General features: G+C 51.9%; 6 protein-coding genes across 6 annotated transcripts; 4 read left to right on the top strand and 2 right to left on the bottom strand.

Moving 5' to 3' along the window:
- Positions 1–1,263: 1,263 nt before the first annotated feature.
- AKAW2_50413A (uncharacterized protein) lies at positions 1,264–2,367 on the top strand (the record flags this gene model as incomplete). The annotated part of the gene is made up of 1 exon (XM_041690229.1): positions 1,264–2,367. The coding sequence occupies one exon, from the start codon at positions 1,264–1,266 to the stop codon at positions 2,365–2,367; it is 1,104 nt and encodes a 367-aa protein (XP_041543834.1).
- Positions 2,368–7,828: 5,461 nt separating this feature from the next.
- On the top strand, positions 7,829–8,251 carry AKAW2_50412A (uncharacterized protein; the record flags this gene model as incomplete). The annotated part of the gene is made up of 1 exon (XM_041690228.1): positions 7,829–8,251. The coding sequence occupies one exon, from the start codon at positions 7,829–7,831 to the stop codon at positions 8,249–8,251; it is 423 nt and encodes a 140-aa protein (XP_041543833.1).
- Positions 8,252–9,981: 1,730 nt separating this feature from the next.
- AKAW2_50411S (uncharacterized protein) lies at positions 9,982–10,654 on the bottom strand (the record flags this gene model as incomplete). The annotated part of the gene is made up of 2 exons (XM_041690227.1): positions 9,982–10,440; positions 10,502–10,654. 2 exons carry the CDS (start codon positions 10,652–10,654, stop codon positions 9,982–9,984), a joined length of 612 nt encoding a protein of 203 aa, XP_041543832.1.
- A 782-nt stretch (positions 10,655–11,436) lies between these two features.
- On the top strand, positions 11,437–11,712 carry AKAW2_50410A (uncharacterized protein; the record flags this gene model as incomplete). The annotated part of the gene is made up of 1 exon (XM_041690226.1): positions 11,437–11,712. One exon carries the CDS (start codon positions 11,437–11,439, stop codon positions 11,710–11,712), a length of 276 nt encoding a protein of 91 aa, XP_041543831.1.
- A 3,481-nt stretch (positions 11,713–15,193) lies between these two features.
- AKAW2_50409A (uncharacterized protein) lies at positions 15,194–16,269 on the top strand (the record flags this gene model as incomplete). The annotated part of the gene is made up of 3 exons (XM_041690225.1): positions 15,194–15,232; positions 15,282–15,353; positions 15,409–16,269. 3 exons carry the CDS (start codon positions 15,194–15,196, stop codon positions 16,267–16,269), a joined length of 972 nt encoding a protein of 323 aa, XP_041543830.1.
- Positions 16,270–21,846: 5,577 nt separating this feature from the next.
- Positions 21,847–22,248, bottom strand: AKAW2_50408S (uncharacterized protein; the record flags this gene model as incomplete). Its single annotated transcript, XM_041690223.1, has 1 exon — positions 21,847–22,248. One exon carries the CDS (start codon positions 22,246–22,248, stop codon positions 21,847–21,849), a length of 402 nt encoding a protein of 133 aa, XP_041543829.1.
- Between the last annotated feature and the right edge of the window lie 3,725 nt (positions 22,249–25,973).

Raw genomic sequence — 25,973 nt, 5'->3', positions numbered from 1 at the left:
GCTTCATGTACCCTTCAAGGGTTTGAAGTGTGCCATTATGTGTCCAGATCCGGCGTTCGCCCCGCATAATTACAGAATTGAGAGATGAGTAGGAAGGAGCGACCCCACTATGGTTTAAAAGGAGATTAGGGTTTTCTATTCGGAAGTCAGTACACACCATTACATTCTCCCTGGGTTGATGGGGTGATTATCTGCCTGCAAGGAAATTCATGTATATCAGCACCATCCCAACCCTTTCCTATACAGACCTTCCCAGTCGATTTCACTCAACACGCGTTGTTGCCGACAGAAACTATTACCTGATAAACTAGCGACAGTATCTTCCTGACTAATAACAACATACAACATAGCACGTGTCAGCGTTTGCAATTTGGTAATGATTGGAAGCGCTTGTTTATGCTAACATCTAGACCCACCGGACCGAATGAAGCCATAACATAAATTGCCTACAAAAGCAACTGAATACCACCTTCTGAGTCTCTTTAGTACCCCAGACATTCACTGAGCTATGGAAGACAACATTGCCTGGCCTGCATTCCTAAGCTAATTGACATCGCGCGATATACATGACGAAAACTGTCTTGCCTAGGACGAGCGAAGATAGTGATGATTGACCTCGGCAGATAGACCGTATCCGGGGAGAAGCTGGGGGTGGGAGGGTTCAGAATGGTGGAATGCTAAGAATAAGAATGTTAGTGCCTCTCCTTTTTCGGAATAACAATACGCACACCAACATTTCAAAGACTGTATTTTCTGGTTCACAACTTGTGTAACCTCACACATGCTCGTGGTACAGTAAGGGCAAGCTGAAAGGGCACAGAGTATGGAACAGGGAACACGCCAGTCCATACTTAAGGCAGCCGGTTGCTGAATAAAAAAAATTAAGGCTATCTACAAACCAGTAAATCGACAAGATTCCACAGAGCCGGAAAGGGATAATGCGCTCGATGCCGGAAGAACAGCGACGGAATTTGCATCTGTGATAGGACGTCTGCTCCAGAGGTGAATTGTTCGGCTGTAACCCCAACAAGGGGGTCATCTTGGCTGGAAACGTGTGCGTGCCTTGTGGAGGTTCGAGGTGGTATGAGACGCCTCCTTTGACCTACTCTGGAGGGCCCAGAATGGCCGGAGGCGGCGGGATGCTTACCATAGTCCAGTCGCAGCGCGTATATACATAGTCACCGCTCCCTGGCGGAATCCCGTCATTTGAGCTTGTTTGATCTACTACTGTCAGCTATTACGAGAAAGTATTACCGAGAGACAATGGCGCAGTTGAAACCTTATCCCTGCCCAGCTTGCAACAAGTCTTTCAAAACGAGGAGCGGAGCTCGCGCACATGTGGTTGATGTTCACTACCTCCAATGTCCGCAATGCCCGAAGCGATTCGAAAGTACCATATCTCGAATGGAACATCAGAAGTCAAAGGGACATTTTCAATGTTTCCGCTGTCAGCACGTATCCCAGGGTGCCGCGGGCTGTCCCACTCAGTGCCTCCCGAACATACTGGTACAATCTGTCGCACTGTCCGGCGCTCAGCCGTCCTATTGCAGTGATTGTGATAAAACCTTCGTGGACGCAACTGCGCTTAGACAACATCTGCAAGATAAAGTCCACGTGAAGCTGAAGGAGAAGGCTCTCAGGGACTGTAAGAAATGCAACAAGAGCTTCGTTTCCACAACGGCACTCAGACAGCATGAGCAGTCAACATCCCACAAACCTCTAGCTGAGTTGCGCTGCGTTGCAGAATCCTGCCGACTTACTTTCAACACCCCATCTGCTTTAATTCACCACCTAGAGAGCGGCCGTTGCCCGTCCGGCTGGTCACGTCAAACTGTCAACGCCATACTACATGGGTATGACAAAGATCGGATTATAACGAAGCCTGTGATGCTGCTGGACATGTCGTTCATGAGCGCAACCTTGAGCCCATCAAATTCAAGTTTCAGCGATATCGTCTGCACACCAGCAGAATGGAGCGAGATTGACAGTGATGGGGAGATGGAGCGTTCGCCTATCGCACCGTCACCCCCAGGGGTTGACCATGGTCCACTGCAGCAAAGAACCCTGTCCTGTCCCATTTGTTCTTCAAGCGGCAGGAAGAGGATCTTCGCTGACCAAGTAGCTCTCGAAATGCATATTTCCTCCGCAGCGCACGCTGGGAAGGCCTTCAAATGCCCCGTCGCCTTCACAACCCACGCTACGTCACCTAACGCTCGAACCAAGTCATTTACGACCTTGAGCGGACTTACTCAGCATCTCGAGAGTGGGCGGTGCCAAGGAGGTAAGTCTACTTTATGGAAGACAATGGATTATCTTCAGAATGAAGTGTTCAGGTTTGAGTGGCCTGGCAGACTTCTGCGGGGCTAGCTATCCCGCAAAGGGTTGGAGGCGATGGAATAATGAATGGATGGAGCGCTCATCAGGATTGACCTAGTACAGATGTGTGTGTGTGTGTGTGTGTGTGTATTCATACTCTGGCCCCTCGCAATTTAAAGCGATATGCAGGATCTCCCTATCTACCTATCTCTATATATTCCTGTATATACATTGAACCACTACTTTCCTGACGAATTTGGAGCCTCGTCGAGGCCTATGTTGGCCTAGTCGCCTAGTGTTTTGTTCTGCGGCCCCCCTGGCGCGCGATTTCGAAACCTCTGGGACGCTTCTGCAAAGTCCAGTACAGCCCCGAGGGTGCCGTGGTCTTGTTCAGCGTCTTGTGCCTTACCTTCCTTACCTTGTTGCCCTCCTAGCATGTTTGAGATGCTGCTAAACGCAGCTCCAATCTTCCTCCGCAGTTGTTGTCGCAGGTATCTGAGTTTCGGGCAGTCCACCAGTACGTGGACTACCGTCTCACGAGCTCCACAGACACATCTGTCATCGTCCTGGAACCCATGTTGTTTCTGGTACGTTGCCAGCCAAGAGTGACCCGTCAGAAGTTGTGTGAGTAGATATGCTCGGTTCCGTGGGAGCGATCCGTACAGCCTCCGGGTACGGATTGCCGGTAGGGTTCTGTCGATCTGGCGAAGGTGCCCTCCCTTTGAAGACTTGACCCACTGATCCTTCCACTCGTTCAGGTTCTCTTCCGGATGAAGCCCTTTCCCGCGAGAGAAGGGGCTGAAAGGGGTGCATTTTGCTCGGGCCTACCGCTTCCTTTGCCAGCCGGTCGGCCTCGTCATTTCCGGGGTCGTTGCAATGCCCTGGGACCCATTGGAGGCGAATTGGGATTCCTCGCGCTTTCATTTCGGAGGCTGCCTGCAGTATGGCTCGGATGGTTCGCTGGCCGGACCTGTTGGACGGGTTACGAATTGCTTGCAGCGCTGACATGCTGTCGCTTAGAATGGTTGCGGGATGTTCCACTTTGTCTGACTGGCTTTGCCTTTTCTGAGTTACTTGAAGGACCAGGCTGATGGCGTAGAAGATTGCCATGAGCTCGGCTGCGTATACCGACCAATGTTCCATTGAACCAATGCTGACTTGTCGCCACTCCGAGGCTTGCAGGTCTCCGTTGAGAGCTACCGCTGCGGCCCCTAGGTGGTTCTGCTGGCCGGATGCATCTGAAAACACTGTAGTTCCGGGCATATCCCGTCTGGTCGCGGCATTCTCCTTTGCCTGTTCCCGGTTTTGTTCGATCTCGATATCAGCAAACGCTTGCGCTCGCCAGGGCGCTAGTGGGTTGGGGTCGATTGTCTCCAGGGCGCGCAGGCGGCGGAGGTCCATCGTTCGTAGTGTCTTAGCCAGCGGGAAGTAGCAATGATGTCCGAGGTGTGTGCTGCGGGCCCTTGCTCGATCCATTACCTCATGGATCGGGTGATGTTCCGGCATTGTGCTTAGGCTGGCTGCGACGAGCTGGGCGCGTTGTTTCAGCCGTAATGGAGTTGATAGTGTGTAGGATTCCACTTCGAGTGCCTGTGTAGATACGGTTCTAAAGGCAGAAAGATTCCGTATCAGGACAGCTCGCTGGATGGTGGCCAGCTGCCGCAGGTGGGTCTTATCCTTTAGAGGATTATGCCACACGGTAGATGCATAATCTAACACCGGTACTACGCAGGCTTGATAGCGTTGTCTCATCTGTTCCGGTCGTAGGTGTCGGAGTCCCCCTAGTGCAATATTGACTTTGGTTGCTCGTTTGAGCACTTGCTGGACATGCTCCTTCCATCGCAGTTCTCTGTCGAAGGTCACTCCAAGGAGCTTTACCACTGCGGTGGGCTTGATGACCTTGCCGTTCATAGTAATTTCTCCTTGATCTTGTTCCTTCTTATTTCTTGTCAGGTGAATCAGCTCTGTCTTCTCCGCTGCAAAGCATGAGCAAGTCCGTCGGGCCCACGCTTCGATGCGTGGGATATCTTCTTCCTGCAGCTTCCTGAGGTTTTCCTCCGCCGACGGACCCACTCGCCAACGGAAGTAGTCGTCAATAAAGGCGGATGCTCCTCCTTTGGCATCCACTGGTTGATCTACCAGATCCGAGTTGAAGAAGGTAAAGAGGATCGGTGACAGAGGCGAGCCTTGGGCTAAGCCCGCATTCTCCAATAGTGATGGTTGTGTTTCAAAGTCGTCGAAAGCAATGCTCGCATGTCGGTTCTCCATGAAGCTATGGATCCACTGTCTGGCTATAATAGGTATGCCTTTGGCCCGCAGGCGCGCTTCCAGGCTACGCTTATTGACTCCGTTGAAGGCCCCCTTGAGATCAAAGGCGAGAAGTGTTACTACCCTTGTTCGCACCTGTAGCCATGCTCGATCAACCGCATTCGCGAGGACCAGTAGCGCTTGCTCCGTGTTTCGGCCAGGGCGTCCTCCAAACTGCGTCCCTGGCAACAGCCTATGTGACTCGGCCCAGTATAACAGCCGCCTGGCCATTACTGCCTCTAATATTTTTCCGAGGGTGTTCAGCAGCGAAATCGGTCGGTATGCTCCGGGGACTGTATAGTCGGCCTTTCCAGGTTTTCGCAGGACCACAATCTTTGCTCTTTTCCATCGGCCGGGATAGTAACCTAGTTCAACTGACTTGACAAAAATGTGGGTGATTGTCGTCCCCAGATAGGACCACAGATTCTTCCACACCAAGGTCGGGATCCCATCTTCGCCGGGAGCGGTGGTTGCTTTGGCGGCCTTGACTGATCTGTAGACCTCCAGCTCGGTGATTGGTTCCCACTGTATCTCTTCCGCTGGCGATCCTGGGCACTCCAATTCTGCGTCTGTGTCTGTGTCTGCATCTGCGTCTACCATCTTAGGGAAGAATGAATCAAGAAAGGCTTTTGCTTTTGCCTCATTATCTACTACTTCCTCAGTACCGATAGTCAATGCAGGAATGGTGGCGTAGTCATCCCGCGGGCGCATATAAGTCGCCGCTTTCCACAGGTGCCCTTCTCCGGCTTTGTCTAGGTATTCCTTCCAGTGTGCGGCTTTGGCTTTTTCGATGGTCCGCGTCCACTGTCGGCGCTTCCCTTGCATGTCTGCAAAGAGGGCCTTGGAACTGGGATGTTGCGGTCCCAGGTCTGCACAGCTACTCTGCCATCTTCGGCGGGCTTGGTTGACTCCAACCTGTTGGACCTTGAGTGCAGGGCTAAACCACCGTTTTGGAGTATGGCGATGGCCGGTGGCTCGGGATGTGTCGATCAAGGGCGGCGATGGTCGAGCTAATCAGCTTCTCCACCGCTTGGTCCAGGTCTGCTGTAGTGACAGTGGTAGATAAGATGGTAGGTAGGGTAGTCGTCTGGGACTGAATATCTTGGCTAATCTTCTCCCAGTTTGCCCGGTCGTATGCCCTCTTTGGATTTGATGGCTTATTTCGCCTAGGCTGCAGGTCCCATTCTGAGAGGGTTCCACGGTGGTCGGACCCGTAGTTGTCGTGATATAATTGGCAACGGATGAGTCTCGCCGGGTCGTCAGTCACGGTGAGATCTATGGTGGATGATTGTCCTGGTCTATGTACGGCCCAGTATGTCGGTATGCCCCGCGGTAGACACCACTGGAGTTGATGCATCTGGAAGAAGTTGATGAGCTCGTCGGCATGTTCGATCAGGCGGGGAGCGATCGGCTGGTGGTTCCATGCTGGATGATGGCGATTAAAGTCACCAGCCAGGATTAGCTTCGTTGTTCTGTTCGTGCTATTTGCATGTTCCTCAATGGTCCTCTGAATTGGGTCTAGTAGTTGCTGGGCGCTGGATTCGTGGGTTGGATGGAGGAGCGTGACAGGCGGGATGTAGAGTGAGAAGACAAGATATTGGATGTCTGCCGTCCAGATTTTGACCGCAACCACATCGGGATGATTGCAGCGAATTTGTCGATGTGATGATGTTGACAGCCGCTTATTGACGTACAACAGACTGCGGAACCGCGTAGCTTCCTCGGTGTAAGTAGGGCGGTAGAGCCGCCATGCGCTGTGGTTGACGTAGCTGAGATACGCGGAAATAGGGGGTTCCTGGATTAGGAGGAGGTCGAGGTTGATCGTTTGGTGGTCGTTTATGAGGGCTTCCATTCCTGCCCTAGATTTCATGATGTTCAACTGTAGGATACGGAGATTGTGCGAGGTCATTGGGAGGACCGGGGGTGGAGGAGCTTCTGGCACATCCGATCTCCAGTGGGATGTTCCTCATTGCAGTCTAAGCACCGGGGTCTCACCCCGGGAAAACAGTGGCGTTGGTCATGGGAACCCGCGCAGTATCCGCAGCGAACCCGCTCCGTGCATGACCAGGCAAGGTGGCCAAATCGCTGGCAGCGGCGGCACCTCTTTCGTTCAACCCGATAGGGTTCCGCGCTCCCGATGTATCTCTGTCCCACCAGAAGCCCATTGTTGAGGATGGAATCAGCGGCTTCTGGGGTACTTAGCCAGATTCCCATCGTTGCGGAGCGTCCTAAGGGCATTTCTTTCCTTTTCAGCCACGCGATATCTTCGATCTGGTATCCTTTTCCCGCTAGGTCATTCTCCTGCATGATCTTGTCGATGCTGTCTCCTTTGTTTCGGTCCAGATCGAAATCCTCAGTCGGGACGCGGTGTACCACCACTCCGAAGCGAGGTTTTACGAGTTTTGTCTCATTGCCTAGCTCTCCCAGCCACTCGGGGTTGTTTCGGGCTGTGGTTGCCGACTGTTCGTCTTTGAACCGAATGACGTAGCCTGTTTTGGTGGTCCCTATTCCCGCCACCTCGGTGTCCTTGGTGGCTTCCGCATGCGACAGAGCCGCGCGGATACGCGTGTTGGCAATATCGGTGGGCAAGTACCTCGTGAATACCTCGTGGTCTCCGTTGTCTGCGTCTTCTGTCGGGCGTGCTGTGCTGATCCGAATACAGTTCGGCTCTTTTCGGGGTCGGGGCATTCTCTGTTCAGCCTCTCCGCCTGCCGCCTCGGCTGCGACCGCGGCCCATGTTCTGGGTTGGGGGGAGGCTGCCCAGGTGTCAAACCGTGCTCGCAGATCGTGGACTTCCCTAATTAGCTGGAGATTCTGGTTTTGGAGGGTTTGCTGTTCGTTCCGAAGTTGCTGTAGCTCTTGTTGGGTCGAATGGTTTCGTACCTGACCGGCAACAAATGGAGCACGTAGGTCAATCACGCAGCTTTGCCTACCCTTACGATGGTATTTCCATGACTATGCTCGTATCTTTAAAAGATCAACGACAAGTGAATCTGCTATCCCCGAAAGCATGTACAGAGACACCTTGGATACATCTGATCCGGGAGTCCAGGTTAGCTTGCAGAGGAACAGTTGACGGCAGGCGGCTGGGGATGACGATGGCACTGCCAGAGAGGAACGGGGGTTTTTGGATGTATATGATGACCTTTCACACTGCACAGAAGATACCAGCGCACAAAACCTTCTTGATGCTGAGCATGAGCTCATGGCCGCATTAGTACCGGCGCGGCCTCCTGAGGAAGAGGAGGAAGAGGAGGAAGAGAAAGTTAATCATGCTATGGAACGAGAGCCTACAGGCATGGACGGGGATGATATACGGAGCGACATGGAGTATGAATATACCAACGCACAGAGTCTTGATGATCCTGACCACACGACCATGGCCGCGCTAGTGCAGGCCCCAGTCGGACATGAGGATAGCCATGCTATGATGCCAGCTACACTGCCAAGCCAATCACTTGATCAGAAGTCGACCCAAGACAAAAATAGCAGGCCGGCGACGATACCAGTCAGATCAGAGTGGCATTCGACGTGCAATCAGAAAACGACGGACAGCTCAAATTCAGCCAGAGCTCAATGCAGCAGGACGCCCCCAATCAAATGCCTCACAGACACGCAGGAAGCATAGACGGCACTGGAGAAGAGAAAATTTCAGAGAATTCAATTTACTTCGTATGTCTACCATTGCTATTCAGGGTGACATTGGCGACGACGCTACAGGGCGGGTACCAAATGAGATGGAACATCAGCCAGCTACGAAAACGTCGGAGCAAGTCTGAGCAAGTCTTCCTCACCGGGGAAAATCCGGATAAGGCCATTTCAAAGGAAGTGCAACACGGAGGTTCCCTTCGGGAACCGCAAGAGATACTAGTTGGGGACGGCCCATGGCAGGCTACACAGCCAAGTCATGAAACAGATGAAAGTGTTCCACCACAGCCGATACTGGCCGGACCGCGATATCCCTTCAGAGGACCGATTAGTCGACGGTAGAGAGAGTCTCGAAGGACATAATGAAAAAGACGACAAGGATAATTCCCATGAGCGACAATAATTATGCATGAGATCGTCGCATCCGAGGCTGCCGGCGCGAATACCCAACGTATATGTGATGAACTTACCGCAAAAGCCATATATGCTACTTACTGGCCTACCATCGGAACCCGCTGCGTCCCTTCCATAAACCATTCCCCGTAAACTCTACACAGCTCATACGGAACAGACAGTATCAGTACAGCAGACTGACCGTTGACGGCTTCAAGTCCAGGGGCTGTGGTAGATTGGGAAACGAAGCTGGGAGAGTCAGTTCTCCCTGGTTGCCCCGTGGCGACAGGGAAACAAGGCTGAGTGCCTGTGGAGTCATGCTCGGCAGGAGCCGTCTGGGGATAGGATGTCTACTGCCACCAGATCGAAGCAGCACTGCAATGGTCCAAGGTCATCCGAGTTCGATTCAATGCTTTTGGGGTTGGTTCTCTCCTCTGCAGGGAGTGGTCCTGTCGAGTGCTCACTGACGCGATCATCGTCCAACAAAGTAGACCAAGCGTAAGGCGGAGAACACTGGCTGACTTTGGAGAAAGACTCCAAACGCAACGCCAATTCTGGAAAACGGACTCAGGTATGCATACAGAAACACATATGTGAAAAAGAAACTATCATTTACCAACCCGCAGGTTCCGAGAGTCTACTTGTCGATTTCCGCCCTAAGACGCCTCCCAACAGCCCACGCATGGTTCCTTTGGAGCCTGTGACAACTGAGCACATGGCTATGTGAGAGAGTAGAGTTTTATCCGAAGAACACGGTCATCAGTGCTAGCTGCTACGACGGTGATGCCCTTTCATCCATTGGGTTGGTATAATTTATGCAACTTTTATTCAGAGGATACGGGGGTGCCTCGGGGAAAAGGTGTGAGATTTGGATTGAGTGTATGCGTGCAGACACGCAGAAGACCGACTAGGACGAGTCTTCCTTCATTGGCACCTCCGAGGACCCCTCATTTATCGGGCTCGGACGTTAGACGTTCGTTGGTTATTCTTTTCCTGGATCCGACCGCGTGAAACCTGGCCTATGCTCCGTTTGCTGATAGGCGGACAAGATCGTAAATTAGGTGTCGAGTACTGCTGCCGAGCGCGATTGTTTGTCCATGGAGCAGGCCTGCCCGCTATACAAGAGACAGTTTACCCACCCCAGCATCACCCAGTCCATCTGCGCACCCAGGAGGCAATTTTATACATCAGACGTTCCTAAGCCGCTTCCAGCGAGCGTCAATATGCATTGCTTGCCACGATAGGCACCGCCATCATTGATCGGTATACGTGTGCGCATTTGCCCCAGAAAGAATATCGATTACTACGGCAGAGAAATTAGAATTGAAGAAGCTGCGTAAAGTCATCAGAGCCGGGTGCAATGTCATGGTCGTTGTCAAATGAAACCCCTCCGTCCTCCTGTATAGTCCACATATCCGGTGCCGCTGTCGTTGCCGGTAGAGCAGTTCTCAAGGCGGCAGGGTCCGCATTTTCCGGTAAACCAGCAGGGCTCCAAAGCCGCTGGTGCCAATTCGTGACGGTATGCTGCATTTCAAGCACCAATTGTTGAGTAGCTTGTCGCTCGGAAAGCTGTTGTTTCCACCGATGCTGGTCGTTCACCAGCTTCTGCTTCTCACTCTCGACGACTCGAAGGCGCTCCGACAGGGTCTTCTTGTCCCTCTCCAACGCTTCAAATTCCTGCTCCAGGGTTTCGACGGTAGCCAAACATGCCTCGTGGTTCTCCAACGATGGGGCAGAAGGAGGGTCACGTGAACCAGAGCCAGGTACCTGTGCCAGCTGGTGGGTGCGTGGAGTCAGCGGAACGATCCGGGACTTGCAACCGTACGTGAAGGCTTACCGTGGATGGGCGTCGACGGGACCGCAGAGGCTGCTGGGGAGAACGCATTACGGGCTCCCGTATTTGGATGGATCGTGGGTCGGAAGCGGTACTGCGACTCTCGGTCTTCCGGGTGCTTGCGCGGATGCCCGCCCGCGGCTCTGACTTTGGCATTTCCCGATGACAACAGAAGTCGTAGAGAAACAACTGCGCATGTACCGTGCTGAAGGGAGAATTAGCCGGAGAAATTGAAATGTCTGGCCTAGCAAGAGGAAATGGAACGCCGTGGCTTTGGCAGGTGGGTTTTAAGCAACAAGGTCAGCCAAAGCAGGTTAGGGATAATCGCCCATCGGTTCTTTTTCCCACGATGGCTCGGTGTCACCATAGTTGACCAAGTAAGACACAGTAATGGTTGAGGTCTGCGACAACCTGCTGTGCTGCGGATCTAAGCGCCATGGGGTATTTGCCCAGAGCGGTCAAAACTCGCTATGATCTATACCAGCGTTCGTTTAGTCTGGTCTCTGAAACTGACCCACCTGGCCCGTGGTTCAAGGCTCCCTTCCCTCATTGACACCATCGGACAAGGTAGTATTGACCTGTGGAACTCGGACAACCCCTGGGCAATGAGGCATGTTGACCGGTGGGCGACGTGGACAAGTCATGGGGTGTTGTTGGATCAATGCGACGGCATTCACTGGGGAAAGAAACCCAGGACAACGAATCCTCCTCATCTAAGTGTTTCCTGGTCTCCCCTCCTCTTTATTGTAGCCTCGCAATGCTGTACGTCTTCCGCATGGCAGGCAATGCATGTACTGTATCTGGATCTTGCCATTTGCGCCAGTTTCTGCATGCGCAATTCCCCCACTCACACCACGTTTTGCGATTTCACTCCCGCTCCCCATGGCCAAGAGACACTGCCGGGCCTGGACTCCCGGCGAGGGACAGGACTATCTATCATGGGTAGCGCGCCATCTCCATTTAACGTGGCCGGAGAGGGCTCGGAAATACTCGATCGAGCGCAAACCCAGAACGAAAGAATCTCTGCGGAACAAATACCGGCTTCTGGAGAAAGACATAGGACGGCACCGCCGCCCGATGTGCAAGACGCCATCGCGGCTCAGACGTCGGATCTCCAGGAGACAGGGCCGGCCGACGCAAAATTTGGTCTAGTCCTATCTCGATCAGCACCCCCACCCCTTCCGAGCATCGTTCAGACGACCCGACCCCTCTAAGAATGCGGATGATGAGGCCACCGGCCTCTACACGCGTCCGCCTTCCCCCTCCCTACCCCCCCCCCCCCCCCCACCCGGCAGAATCACGGTCAGACCGCACGGTCGACTCAGGGTCCGAAATCGACCGTCCAGTCCCCAGCTAAATGTGCGCACCGGCGTGGGTTTGAGACGCTTTGGGTTCGTAAAGGTCCGCGGGATCGCCCCGGTAAGAGCATGCCCCGTGCGACGGGCCAAGCAGTCCGGTGTATTGACGACCTTCTTTGGTGCAGGGGACGAGAAAAACAATGGAATGCCGTCGCGGCCGTTGAATGCACCCTCCAAACTCGATCTGTTGTGGCGTTCAACATACTACGTCTCCGGTCGCACGAGGCAGTAACCCAAGTCGAATCAAGACATGCGGCCGCAAATTAGCTCTCCGCGATGATGTCCCGAATGGTGGGGCATCGTGCCGCGCATGGTGCCCTCTTATTGGCTGTTGGACGAGACAAAAAACCTTTATCCGTCTGCGGCGAGGTCCCTGCAGATCGCTTATCATCCTACTGTGAGACCCCCTTCACGCTGCCCTATAGTGCAGGGTGATCTGCTGGCCGAGGACGCTAAGTCTCGAAATGTCATTGTATGCGGTCTGTACAATTGCGATTAGGCACAGAGAGCAGCAGAAACTGGGCATCAGGGCTTCTTGGTACGCGGGCACTGCGCCTCTGCTCTTCCATGTTTTTATGCTGCAATCCATTTCTCCCCTCAACTACATCATTAACTCAGCTCATGGAGTAACTTGATTTTGTCCGATATTGGCAGCTCTGTTAATACGTTCATGTCTCCTGGCTAGTCAAAAAGTCAATTTCACTCAACACTCTCGAGTTGATAGTGCTTGTATACATCCCGGATATATATATCTTACTGTTCATATACAGAAGATTATTGATAGGCATAAATATGAATCACGAGCGACAAGGCCTAGTTTTGTAGCAATATAGGGTAGTATCATATACAATCTCCAGTATATCCAAGTGCTTGCCTCTCTGCTTCATGCCCTAAGCCCAGAGGTCGAAACCCGAAATCATAAATATTCCTTCGGTGCTCATTCGGATTCCCCAGGCGGACATCAAGTTGAACCCCTGAAATAACTTCCCGAAACGGACTAGATCCGGGCCTTGCCGAGCCGGCCCCAGCAAATGTTGCTGACCCAAGGCCACAACGATCAACTAGACTAGAGGGGGCCGACTAGAGGGAGATCAAATGACGCGCGCCTGCCCGGGCAATCTCACGTTTTCGAACAGATTAATGCCCGCACAGATCGCCCGGAGAAGACGGTATCGCAAATTACTTGACCGTGCTTACCCGGCCATTTTTTCATCATTTTTTACCGGTAGTCTCTCGCTATCCTTTAGAGTAACCCTGTTTTCATCATTCGGTGCCTCTTTACCTCATCTCCCTTCCTGCCCCCTTTCTTTTAACCCCTCTTTTTCCACCCATCTCAATGCCCTACCCCTGGTCGGCAGTTTACCCACCCCCCACTGGATCTCCCATCGACCGCGACTAGAGACCTCAGAAGGCGATCATCATATGCTTGAAGACGCATGTCACACCCAGCCTGGTCGATTCCTCAGCATGGCGCCGAATCAGGCTGCGCCAAAGTCAAAGCAGAGTTGGGAATCCGGGTTTTGATGCGCGGCGAGAAGCCGTCTGAATGACGGGCATTTTGTGTGTAATAAACTGACCAGCTAGCATCAGCAAGCGCAAGCAGGGATTTCTGCGTCAGCCAAATACAACTCAATCCTACTTACCCTTGTTACAACAAAACTCACCACGAGAGCTAGATCGGTAGTCTCGTCGGATGATTTGCCCCGTTTGCGAGCCACCGGGCTCCCGGTTCCCCATATTCCGGAGTTGCCCAGGTCTTTCTTGGCTGCCTCATTATTCAGGTACAGAATATACTCCTAAATATTATAAACACCTTCTGTATATCAAATATATCGAATATATTAAAATACATGTAAAACATGTATTATGTATTACCGGCTATTGTAAGCAGCTATAAATCTATGAAGAAAAATATTAAAATCAATCGTATTATGTTTGTAATTTGTAAATTCATTATGAAGTCTTAAACTCTTCTAGTGGTTGAAACATTCTAGTTCAAAAAAGAGTGCCTTTTGTATGGCATTATTGAATGGACCGCTCGACCGTGAGGGCCGCGCGATCGTGGTATACGCTACGGTCTTCACCGCCACCCCGTCAGCCGACATGTGACCGATTCTATGGATGCCCTGGATTACTGTGGTTAACTACCACCACGCACGAAATACAAAGCATGGGATACAAGGAACTATAGAGAAGCTAGTGCAAATTCCGGACATACCTTGGCTACTTGAACTCAGTTTGCAGGGCGGCAACGTCTCTGCGCACTCATGAAGTCCGAGCCCGTTATCTTTAAAATCAACACGATGATCATCGTCAAACTCCAAATCCCGTATCCCGTGTGCAGTAGAAAATGTAGACAACACAACTGCAACTGGATTAATCGCAGAGCGCAACGCTTCTTTTCCTCGAACCCCTGTCCCGCCTCTTATATTACTGTGGGTCCTCCGATGGAGGTTCCGGAAGTGGGTGGGCCTAGATCTCCTGGTTTAAATGCTACCCAGAATGTTTAATCTCTGATTGGAGAGACCCACATCACCCGGTCAAAACCTCTTCCTCATTTTGGCAGGTTGCTTTGAAAGTGCGTCCCTACGGGCTGATCTTAGCCTCCGCCTGTTGGAGCGATCCGACTCGTCTCTATACTAGCAAGAAAAGATGAACCTGAACCGGTCCCGGAAGTTCATCCTTGCCCCAGACAACACGCCACGAGAAGTCTAAATTGGCCCTACAGTTGCATTGAGTCAAACACAGCTTGAGTGTGGTTGTGATTAGTCCAAAATATCGCTCTGACGGGCCCAGACATGCAAAGACAGTCAGCCCAGTAGGATCCGATGTGTCTGATGGGTCGCAACAGCCAGACATATCGGTCTCGAATTAATATGGGCTCACTTTTACTGGACAGTTACAAGGATTAGTCTGACGGCCGCACGTAGTAAGGCCAGATTACGTTGGGACCGTCTCGGCTCTCCTCAACTCTACGGTTAGATCATATAGGACCGCTGGACTGTCAGAAATCACTGCAAATAGTTGACACGTTAATCGAACAAGACCCTGTCTACCTTTGACTCTCGTGGGAGGGAGCATTTGAGTCAGAACCGTCGAACCCCTGTTCGATAGGAGAAAGTACCGATGAACAGGTTTGCACTAATGGGTTGCTTTGACAGGGGTCCTCACGCATTGTGAGATGAACCGTATCTCCGGGTCAACGACCGTGTGGGAAGATGTTTTCCCCGGCTTTATCATTCCGTCTGTTCAGTGACGGCTTGTCCCTAACTGAGCTTGGAGACATCTCGTACTGGAACCCCCTTCTCGAGGCCCGACTTTAGCAAATCAAGAGACAATGCAGGCTGAACTGATGCGAGAAATCGAGGACAAAACGGTGACTACAGCTACACTGGATGTTGTGAATATCACTAAGTTAATCGCAGCGGGCTTTCAACCGAGCTCTGGATGAACTGCATAAAAACCAGGGAAGTCGGGAAAGTGTGACCGAATCTGTGGTAACAGATGATTCTTCATGATATTAGATCAATTCCCAGACTAAACGTTCTCTAGCTCGAGTTGATTAACGTGGTTTGGCGGACATCAGCACAAGGAGGGAGTGATTCGACCAATCTTCGCCAGGTTATCCGTTATGTCTCAAACTTACTTCGCCCCGGCGACCGAGACGAGTTGCTGCCATTCCGCTCGAAGCCCTGGCCTACGTACAATAGCGTTGACATGCCGTCGTCCGCTACTCCATCATATATAGAGAGAGAAGGCGCGGAGCACACGACCGCACGCGCAAAGAGCCTTCTGGATCGAGTGGATGGTATTCAGACAGGCCAAGTGGAGACAGATTTCCTGAACATGGCTATTTCACCTAGTGACCTTGCCGCTATCTTTCCAGAAGACTTCTATGGGGATATGTTAAATAATGATATGGAATTGGCGCATCAAATCTCTCAATCTCAGGGTTTCGAGACATCGATGGCAATGGTTGACACTATGGAAGACTCGGGTCTGCACTCACGTACGCCAGGGGATGATTCTTCGCTGCTATCACAGTTGACTCCTCAATTGGATAACAGTACGAGCGTGGACTTACAACCATATACGTCGACTGAGTTCTGGGAGGCATGGTTGGCCGAGTTAGTCCCAATGGCCTGTCCTGACTCGCCCGCAGGTCTAGGGGCTCCCATTGCAACCCCAAACAATGACCTTTACCACAGCTTGAATGGGCTGGTGCCTGTCACACCTGATTTGCATGGTCATCTTGATGAGAGCGAGGTTCCCGCAGGACTATTTGTTTCCAGTACCCCAACGTCAACCAGTATTGCGATCAATGTGGACGACATTGCCACCGACCTAGAGAACAAGGATTCAGAGCCCGAAGTGTTTGAGCAGATATTCAGATTGGATAGCTTTCCCGCATAGGGTACGTTTAAGAGGGGTTTCGTCCAGACTCTACTCCGAGAGTTGACGGGTGCTGACCAGCCGATCGGGGAGACGACAGTGAAGTACTGTACGCAAGTTGACGGCGATACAAAGACACTCCTGAAACTTAGATAGGGAGATGCACGGAGCTTAGAGGACTAAGAGTGTGCCTACACCGCTCTCGCTCATTGATAACGGTTGACGAATCTAATAATTAGTCGTTTGTGGAAATCCAACCCCAAGCAGACCGTATGATTCATTTCGAACGCAGAAGCACTGCGCTCCCAGAATACTACAAGGCCTGCGCTAGTTGCCGCAGGATTGAAGAATATGTCACTCGACTACTGTATCAAGGAAGGAAGATAGCACCGCAGTGGGATATCCGGGATCAAGATATCAACAGGAGCCGTCGATGGGTCCGAATACGTTGGGTTACCTGCTGGTTACTGGTTGATCCTTGCCCGTGATAGTCTGCACGATCCAGGAGTCGCGGGAAGCAGCAATTGCTTGCTTCGTCTTAGCGGTTCAGTTGGTATACCATTTTGTAAAAATGGGACTGTCTAATAAGGTCTGCTCGGGGTGTTGAAGACATGGCTGGTGAACAGAGGATGAAGCTAGGTTGGACATCCGTGCCATCTTGGACCGAAAAGAGGGCCATCATGTAGCACGATATTCCTCAAGGTTTGGGAAGGAGAAGAACGACAGGATAGCTACGACAAGCAACTCTGAAAGAGCAAACATTCGCTGAAGCAAATAGACTACGACGGGAAATAGAAAGGGGGCCAGAGAGAGATTGAAAGAAAGAGAGTAAGACAAAACAACTCTGTTTGAAAAGCCCAGAAGACTATACAGCAAGACAAGGAAAATCGAGCAGATCTAGAGACTCCACTGGCTCAGCCCTAGCCTACCGAGACCCTGCCGTAGGAACCACCATGCTGCAGTACTGGTTCCAAAATCGGATGCAGACACGCGAGGTGCTCCAGATAACTTGGCTTTGAGAGCTATGGGCGTTGTTATGACGTTGCGTAGCATCAAGGCCTCCATTCCCACCCTATCAGGTAACCCTGAAGGGGGCGGGGAGACGGGCAGCGCGACTGTGGTAACTGCGTGGGGTAGTGTGGTATTGGGAAAACAAAGGTCTCACGCAATGCACCCTTCCCACAGGACTAATCTGAAAATGGGTTTGAGAAGATAAATGGCAATGGACTGGTCACGAACTTGTTGCGTCGCAAGGCAGCGCTAACTGCGATTCAGCTCCCATGTCACACAAGGATATGCCGATCATCCTGTGACAAGATAGCCTAAACACACGGTGGAGCTTCGATGGGCACAGAGTACAGTATTGGTTGGGGATGTTCAAGCAGGGGGAGGGGCGGGGACAGACACCTCGCGTCTCACTCGCGGACGTGGAGACCCACTTCACCCAACCCAGAGAAGTATCTCTGGTCAACTGCACAGCTGATTTGTCCAACCGCCAACGCCGCAGACGGTCGGATGTGGTCTAGTGTGGAAGTTCCTTTTCAAAACTGATCCCTTTCTCTCGGGATCAACAGAGCAGATTGCTCTCGCTTTCCAGCAGCTGGTACATTAGCGCGGTACAAAACAGTTTCCGGGCAATGTAACGCAGGACTGTCCCATTGCTATCCTCCCCGCTTGGGATGACTTTTCCACTATATCCTCGAAGAAGAGATCTGACCGACGGGCTTTGTCGTAAGGGTCGGAAACCTCTACTGCGATGCAGCTCACTCTTTGTGCAGGCAAATACTCTTTTCTCTTGACTCCTCACGTGTTCTTCCAGCTTATCATAGCTCTCCGTCAGCTCAAATTCTCGTATGACATTGCACGGTAGCGTATTATAGATATAGTTTACCCAACTTTAGTTTCAAGCCTGGATAATGCGGCTCAACACCTCTCTAAGGGCAATGGCAGGTGTGTTTGTAATGCTATGGGACGGGACTTATTCGCTTGTCAATGGCCTGGGACTGCTCTCACACGAGCTCCGAATGGGCGCTAACGTCGATACCATGGTTCCAAGCATGGACCGACCAAGGAGCTGAGTGTGACCTTGACGGTCCTGTGGCAATATAAAGTAATCGACCTTGAAAGTCGTCAAGTTAAGTGCGATCAGTTTAAGTAGCCTGTACGCGGCCCGTAACTATTGGTGCTGAAATCCCTGGCTTGCGTTTCCCAGCTATCAGAAGAAGGAAAATCGTCGATGGATACGATAAAGGAACCCTTGGTGCAAGCTGATGAAACAGTGAAATGATACAGGCTACCTAGAATCTGACCCTCACCCTCTTACGGCATCCTAAAGAAGAGCCCAGTGATACCCGCGCTGGAACCCGCATTAGATGTTCTCAACCAAATACATTGGATTCAGAATTATTCTGATATCAATTGGTTTGTTCCGACTCCCAACCGGCGTAGAGCATTCAACTCCCGCTCGTCTCTTAGCCTTATGTTTATCCGAAAACATTGATTTGCGTGATCGAAGTAAAGACCTTCACTTCCCGGATCTGCGGGCGGCATTGTTTGAGGTTGCCACAGGTGTACTCCACGTGCGGAAAGAGAGGGGAGACGGCGACTCAGCCAGAGGTGTGATTATGGACAACCGTAAAATGCATTCCTTACCAACCGATGGGGCCTGAGAGCATGATAGAGACATACGTGGAGGTGTTTTCGGATTGCGTAAGTGGAAATAGGATGCTGGGCCGGTTCCAGGTCTGGAACTTGGGAATCCCATATAAAGAAGGTAACAGTAAACCGCGAGAGTTTTTCTCGGGGTAATGTCTCGTCGCTGCGCTGTAGGTTAGTCATTCTCATGTCAGACTAGTCCTTGTCTTTGAATTGAGTTACCGATTCCTGGAGCAAGCAGGTGGGCAAATTGAAGACCTCTAAAAATCGGCTAGAGATTGCCCTTGAGCAGAAATTATGCTGTGGTCCTCTCCGGTTTCCCTTCGCGCGGAAATTCCAGGTCGGCCACCTGCCGATATGGCAACAACCTTAATCATTCTGGTCGACAGCACGACTTTTCGTGTACGTCCGAGCGAACTCAAGCTTCTGATCCTGTTCGATGCCGTCAAAACCACAATCGCAAATGCAAAGGTCATCGGTTAACTGAGAGGGTGCTGACCTGTCAAGGTCACGTCGGTTCCAGACCCGCCTTCAACTAAAGGGCAGTTCTGCTCTTTGCGGCAATATGAACTGGCTGCATTGAGTCTGCTTGGCAATTCGGCCCCAATTCAGGAAAGCATCAAGATTTCTGTAGTCTTGTTGACATTTGACCGCTCTGGGCGAGGAACTAGCCCACGGCGTTTTGACCAGCAGCAAAGCAGGTTGTCGCAGACCTCAACCATTACTGTGTTTCACGTTTTTCTGCAACAAACGTGAACGGTTCTTTTTAGAGTTCTGAAACATCACGCCGCTCGGAAAGCGGTTGTATCAATTGATGCAGCCCATTCAACAGATTTTGCTTGTGTGGTTCGAATATTCCCAAGTAGACTTCGCTAAACTGCCAAGACGTGAACGTTTTCCCCCCTAAGCTTCGTCTGTTACCTGTGTGCCTACGCCCATTGACCAGCTGCGCGGTCCTACGGGTCGCGTGCACCGTTCTTCTGCCTATGCCCACGCGTATGGTTCGTCCCAGTCAGCCCATTTTGGATTAACGGTCTCAGACTAAGGAGCGAATGCCTGGACATGCAGGGTCAATCCGGAAGGGAGATGGGGATTTTGCCCTTCTTATAACGGTCATCATGTGTACCTGAGCATTTTGTTGGATAGATTGCACTCAGGGATGGCTGAACACGGTACCGTGCGCGGCACTTGGTGACATTTCAGGCTTTCTCGATAGGAGGTCCCGCAACCATGAGGTAACCAAGCGAGGTGGACGAAACGGGTATTCGCGTGCCCGGTGGGTCTGAAGTGGGCAAATAGTCCGACAAGAACACCGATTTAAGGTTTCGCGATTAAGCTCGCCGGTAATGACCAGGTAGGGTTGTGCTGTGCTCGGTTGAAGAGGCGACATTCCCCGCTGGTGGTCGCTGGTGTTTGGAGGTCAATCTGTGACCCAGAATGCCCGATCAGGTCAGTAGATACTCAGCGCATGTCGAAATCTGACTTCCCAGTTCTGCTTCTTCTTCAACCAGCAGCATTGTTTCAATCCCACATGAAAGACGGTTTGACCAAGCTGGGCGTGATTCTGCGCTTTTCAGTTCATGTTGGTAGCCCTTTCAGCTGCCTGATCCAGCTCTTATCGAAGACCTGATAGGGGAGCTGGATGAGACATGGTCAAGTTACCATACGGTCTTTTTTTAAGAGCGGTTGCATACCTTGATACTCTTAGGGCATCTGTTCAGCATTTGCCCAGGCGGGAAATGTCTTTTTGTCCGACCTCCGGTCGGTCTTGGTCAGCCGTTGTTCCCTTGGGCTACCAACATAACGTAATAAACGATCGCTCGGCCTATCCTGTAATGCCGCATACAAGCTGCTCTTTTGGTACTTGTTATATCCAATGGTAGCAAGCCCATAGAGGTTCTTATCAGCATATAGCTCTATCCTTTGAATAGCTTAGTTATTCTTGCTATTTTTCTCGAAACTAGTTGTATATATACTGACTATTATAGAACACGATCGAAATACACGTAATCGATCTAGCGGCTGCGTTATTTGATGTAAATATTCGGGGAAGTCATTCCAGAAAATCATTATTAGATATCACTATAATATGTACGCTTATAACGTAGCCTTGTAAACTTTATATGGCTGAGATAACTTACTGTAAACAGAACGTTATAATAAGAGTTCTGGTGTATGATGATTTGGGACGGCTTGCCCGACCGTGGGGGCCACGCGCTTTTTGGTGACATTAGGAGGTGCTCAGGAAGGCCCGAAACTATGTTCAACTTGACAAAACCCCAAGGAATCGCACGCGCACCTAACGGATATTACGTCCTCAGGTTTCCACATCTGGGGTGGTACATAAAGAAACGAGCTCAGCACATGACTATAGTGATATCTGTATGTTCGGCAAACCTAGATAGATAGCGGAGTGAACGCCGCTCATAGTTAAAGGTTCTGCGTGGCCATCATCTTCATGTATGTAGGGTCAATAGTGCTATATGTTGCCCGTACCATATCAAAGAGTATTGGGCAGAAGTGAGTTTTTATTATTCCACAAGACAAATATAAAAGCAATGATGCGCTAACCTTGAACACAACCAGGTAGCTTCATGAGGTAAATTCATACCAGGTACTGATGTAGAAAACGGGGCAATTGGTCACAGCACAAAGAGTTGGACGAGAAAAAGCGCAGCTGCCGCGGTATGTTGTCCCACCTTGGAGAACCCTGGCGGAGAGTTCTCCCAGCATGTCTCCGTCACGGCTCGTGCCTACTGCCTCGTGCGACCAGAGACACGATTTGCCGACCGCCACAGCCGATCGATCTTGTCAGATATAGTTGATGCCCGAGGGGATGCTCTCCGTTCACTTCCGTTTCCTGCTCCTAAGAAGGTTGTGAGTGTCAGAGGGCTTCGATCACGGCACGGGGGCATGCTCTTACCGGGAGAATTACCCCAGCCTTCAACAAGCCCACGCATCAAACACACGTGGCTCCCACGTTCGGCTGAAAACTGGGAGGTCAATTTTGAAGCCCGGGTCGACGGTGCGGTCTGATTCTGGTTCTGGTGACTGGATACGCGTGTAGGGGTCCGTGGCCTCATCGCCGGCATCGCTACCGCGCTCGGGTCGTCTAAACGATGCTCGGAAGGCGCGGGGGTGCCGATCGAGATAGGACTGGGCCAAGCTTTCCGCTGGCGATGATCCTGTCTCGGGGGGATGCGACGCCTGAGCCGCGATGGGGGTTTGCAATTTGGATGGCGGTGCCGTCGGATGTCCTTCTCCAGCAGTCGATATTTGGTCCGCAAAGACTCTCTCGTTCTGGGTTTGCGTTCGATGGAATATATCCTTGCCCTCTCCGGCCATGTTACACACACACACAATTCATTAACGCCCGGCGGCTCAGCCGAAAGGGCAACTATCACTAATCTATCAACACGAAGTCTAATGTACATCTGCGGTATCTCCTTCGAGCCCATACATAGATCCTTTCAGTATATGTCCTCTCAGCTGTCACTATCGTAGGAATCCCTGTGGGTTAGTATATTTGTTAGTAGACTGGCTTGAAGGCGCTTCTTCAAGTGTTCAACATCCTATCCTCGGCAGTTGAAGCGCGTCTACCATTCTTGGCACAAGGTGGTTGGTGTAGGTTAGTTGGGAAAGGGTGTCGTTGTCTTGGTTGACATGGTTAGGTGGCGTCGAGTCGGCCCGTGGCGATGGCAAATCGTATTGAGGCTCGTACTGCCTCCAAGTTCGGCGTCCATTGCTGATCATCGGAAGGCGATTTCCCGCCCAGGCAGAGGGAGAGATTGCCCCGGTGAGTTCGAGTACATTGTAGCAGTGCGATCCGTTGCGTAGTCCACTTCCGACACGGAAGAGGAAATGCTCCACGGTTTCTCTTGCTTGTCCGCATGCACACTGGTCTGTCTGCGCGACATTGATCCGGTAAAGATACCCATTTAATCTTGCCATGCCGGTCCGGAGTTGAGCCAGCACGGTCGCTTCTTTCCACGATAATCCATCATACAGTTGTCGGGTGTGCTTTCCTGGAAGTGCGGCATCCACTCGTTTGACATGTCTTCCTACGTCTTCTGGCAAGGCTTTTGTGGTGACTGCTTGGGATCGTGCGAGATTCAATGTTGTTGACTTCATTCTGGGGACCTGTGCTTGTGGGATAGCGTCCTCGTGGGTTGCGGCTCGGGCCTGCTCCTTAGCTAGGCCCAGCAGTTTATTGTCTTCGCTAATAGGGACCCAAAGTATCCTGATATGGTTTCCTCTCCTCCGCAGTCTGTTTATTAACTTGTACGTCTGCCAGACGAACTCCTGGCCTGACTGTCGTCGAGGGTTCTGTATCGTGAGGGCCGCCGCTTTGTTGCTTGTGAGCAACGTCAGCCTGAAACCTTTCAGTCCCACCAGCCCGTTCAATGTATGAGCTATAGCCGCTAGCTCTGCAGAGAATGGATTTTGCTCTGATCTTGCGCCCAGTGTCATGGAAAAGGTCTTCAATTTCAGTTTCCGATATCGAGGTGGCTGCTTTTCGATTGCAACCCCAAATCCTACAAACCCGTTCCGTGCCGAGCTGCTGATCGCGATCTGCATTGATCCACCCGGTGCAGACTGCGGGTCCGGCACTGCTTCACCATCAGTCTGCATACGTGTCTCCCATGGTGCTAAGGTAAACGGGTTAATAGTCTCCAGTGTTTCCATATCAATGTTTTTCAGCGCGTCTGCCACCTGGTACAGTGGCGAACGGTGAAACCGTCTGAATTTCCTGATCCGAGCTGTAGTTCGGCGGAGCGGATTAGTATCCGGGAGCGTGTGGAGGTCGGTCCACATTTTCACGGCCCGCCTCCAAAACCGGTGTTGCGCCGTGGCAATGTGAGCCTCTGCCTCCGCGACGCCGGTTGCAACGGTGAGAAAGGTCCCGACAATTGCCTGTGCTCCCACCCTTTGGACTCGGTTGATCGGCCCCGTGGCCTTATTTTTGAATGCATGTATGCAGACATTAGACGCGTAGTCCACTACAGGGGCCACTGTCGATGTGAATAGCTGCCGCGCTGTTGATGGGGAGAGACCTCGAAGTCGTCGAAGCTCCATCACTGCCTCAAGGCCCTTGGACGCTGCTCTTGCGATGTGTTCCTTATATTTGAGACTTGTGTCCATCAGGACGCCCAGAATCTTGACATGGTCTTTGGGTTCAACCGTTTGTCCCTTGATGGTGAAGGGCTCCCGGTCCAATTTGTAAGCCTTGGGGGTGAAGTGTATGATGGCTGTTTTCTCTGCTTCAAAAGTTGCCCCACTTCGTCTTTCCCAATCAAGCGCTTCTTTAATGATTCCCTCAATACCTTCCCGGTTGCTCTGCGCACTTGGTCCGGTCACCCACGCGGTAAAATCATCTACGAACGCAATCGCACCTCCCTTGCCGTCGATTTGTCGTTGTACGAGGTCTGCGTTGGAGAAAAGGAACAGGATTGGGGATAGCGGCGAGCCCTGCGGCAGTCCAGCCTGTGGCAGGCTGTGGGTCTCAGATAGTTGCCCATTGATTTGGATGGTCGCTGTTCGTTCCGAGCAGAACGCCTCAACCCACCGGAGTAGATTCTCCGGTATGCCTCGCGCTTTCATCCTTTGAAGCAACCGTTCTTTGCACACTCCATTGTAGGCTCCCTTGACATCGAAGCTGATCAAGCTCACGACCCGTCGGCCGCGCCACGCCGCGTAGATTTGCTCTTGCAGGAGTACGAGTGCTTGTTCTGCGGACCGCTGCTTTCGGGCGCCGAAGTGGCTGGTCGGGAGCAACCCGTGAGTCTCCACCGCGTGTGAGATCCTTTCTGCGACCACGGATTCCAGTATCTTGCCCAGCGTCGCGAGGAGCGAAATCGGTCTCCATGCTTTGGCAATGGTGTAGTTCTCTTTGTTCGGCTTTTTGAGCGGTATGATCTTTGCATGTCTCCACTGTCTTGGCAACGTGCCTTCTTCCAGCGACGCCTGGAAGAGATCCAGGACTCTGTACTTGACTGTGGGCCAAGTCATCTTCCAGACTATTGCTGGCAGACCGTCTTCGCCGGGTGCCTTCCAAGACTTTGCCGCCATCAGCTGTCGTTCGATCTCCTCCATCGTGATGGCAGGCATCTCGACTGGCGCTCTTTGTGGTCGAGTCCCTTCATCGTCAATGTTGTCCGGCAGGGGCGGGAAGAATTTGGCCAGCAATTCTTCTGCCTGCTCCGTATAATCAGTGGTCGTGGTCCCATCCGCTCTGAGGAGCTGCGGGATCTTCCCGAACGCTGCGTCTTCTCCCGACTTCAGGTATCTAGCTGCTTTCCATATGTTATCATTGTCGGCAAGAAATTGATTCCAGTGCTTTTTCTTTTGCAGCCGGATGGCATCATGGTATTGTTTTGCCGCGCCTCGGGCCATCGTCTCCAAGTAGGGTGCTGTTCGTCCCGCCCGTCGCTCAGAGCGGGCGTGATTTCTCCAGTATGTGTGTATGTGACGGAGCTGCGTTAAATCAGCGGTCCACCACCGCTTCGCGTATGGTGATGGTTTTGACTTTGGTGTTAACGCATGCACCGCTTCTGAAACCGCCGACATGAGCCGGTCGGTTTTCTGCTGCACTGTGCCCTCCGCAGGAGTGGCGGCAAGAATGTTCGCTATCCTGGCATTGATCTCTTTCCATGGAGCATTTTTCAACAGAAGTCGTCCCTGATGCTTTGGGAGCGACCAGGGCGCATCAAAGACGGTCTCAATAGCGCAGTGGTCCGAGCCGTGCTCCGTCCCGAGTATGGCACACTTAATCACGGAGTCTGTCAGGTTTTCCGAGGCCAGGACCAGGTCGATCGTCGACTCGCAGTCCCCGCTGTATCCTCCGCCATGCCATGTCTTTGTGCCTCGTTTGAGGAGACTGCTGAGGGCATATTCGTTCATGAGATCGATGATTGAATCCGCTTCACCTTGTCTTCCCAAAGACACGTCGTCTCCTCCCCAGAGTTGGTCATGCCGGTTGAAGTCTCCCATAATCAAAATCTCCACCACCGCACCCGTATCTCGCCGTAGTTTCGTGATTGCGTTGAGTAGATGATTGCATGTGTCGTCCA

The sequence above is a fragment of the Aspergillus luchuensis genome, chromosome 5 (assembly GCF_016861625.1).
Source record: "Aspergillus luchuensis IFO 4308 DNA, chromosome 5, nearly complete sequence".
Lineage (NCBI taxonomy): Eukaryota > Fungi > Ascomycota > Eurotiomycetes > Eurotiales > Aspergillaceae > Aspergillus > Aspergillus luchuensis.
The sequence above is the reverse complement of the archived record's forward strand: the minus strand, read 5'-3'. Positions and strand labels throughout refer to the sequence as shown.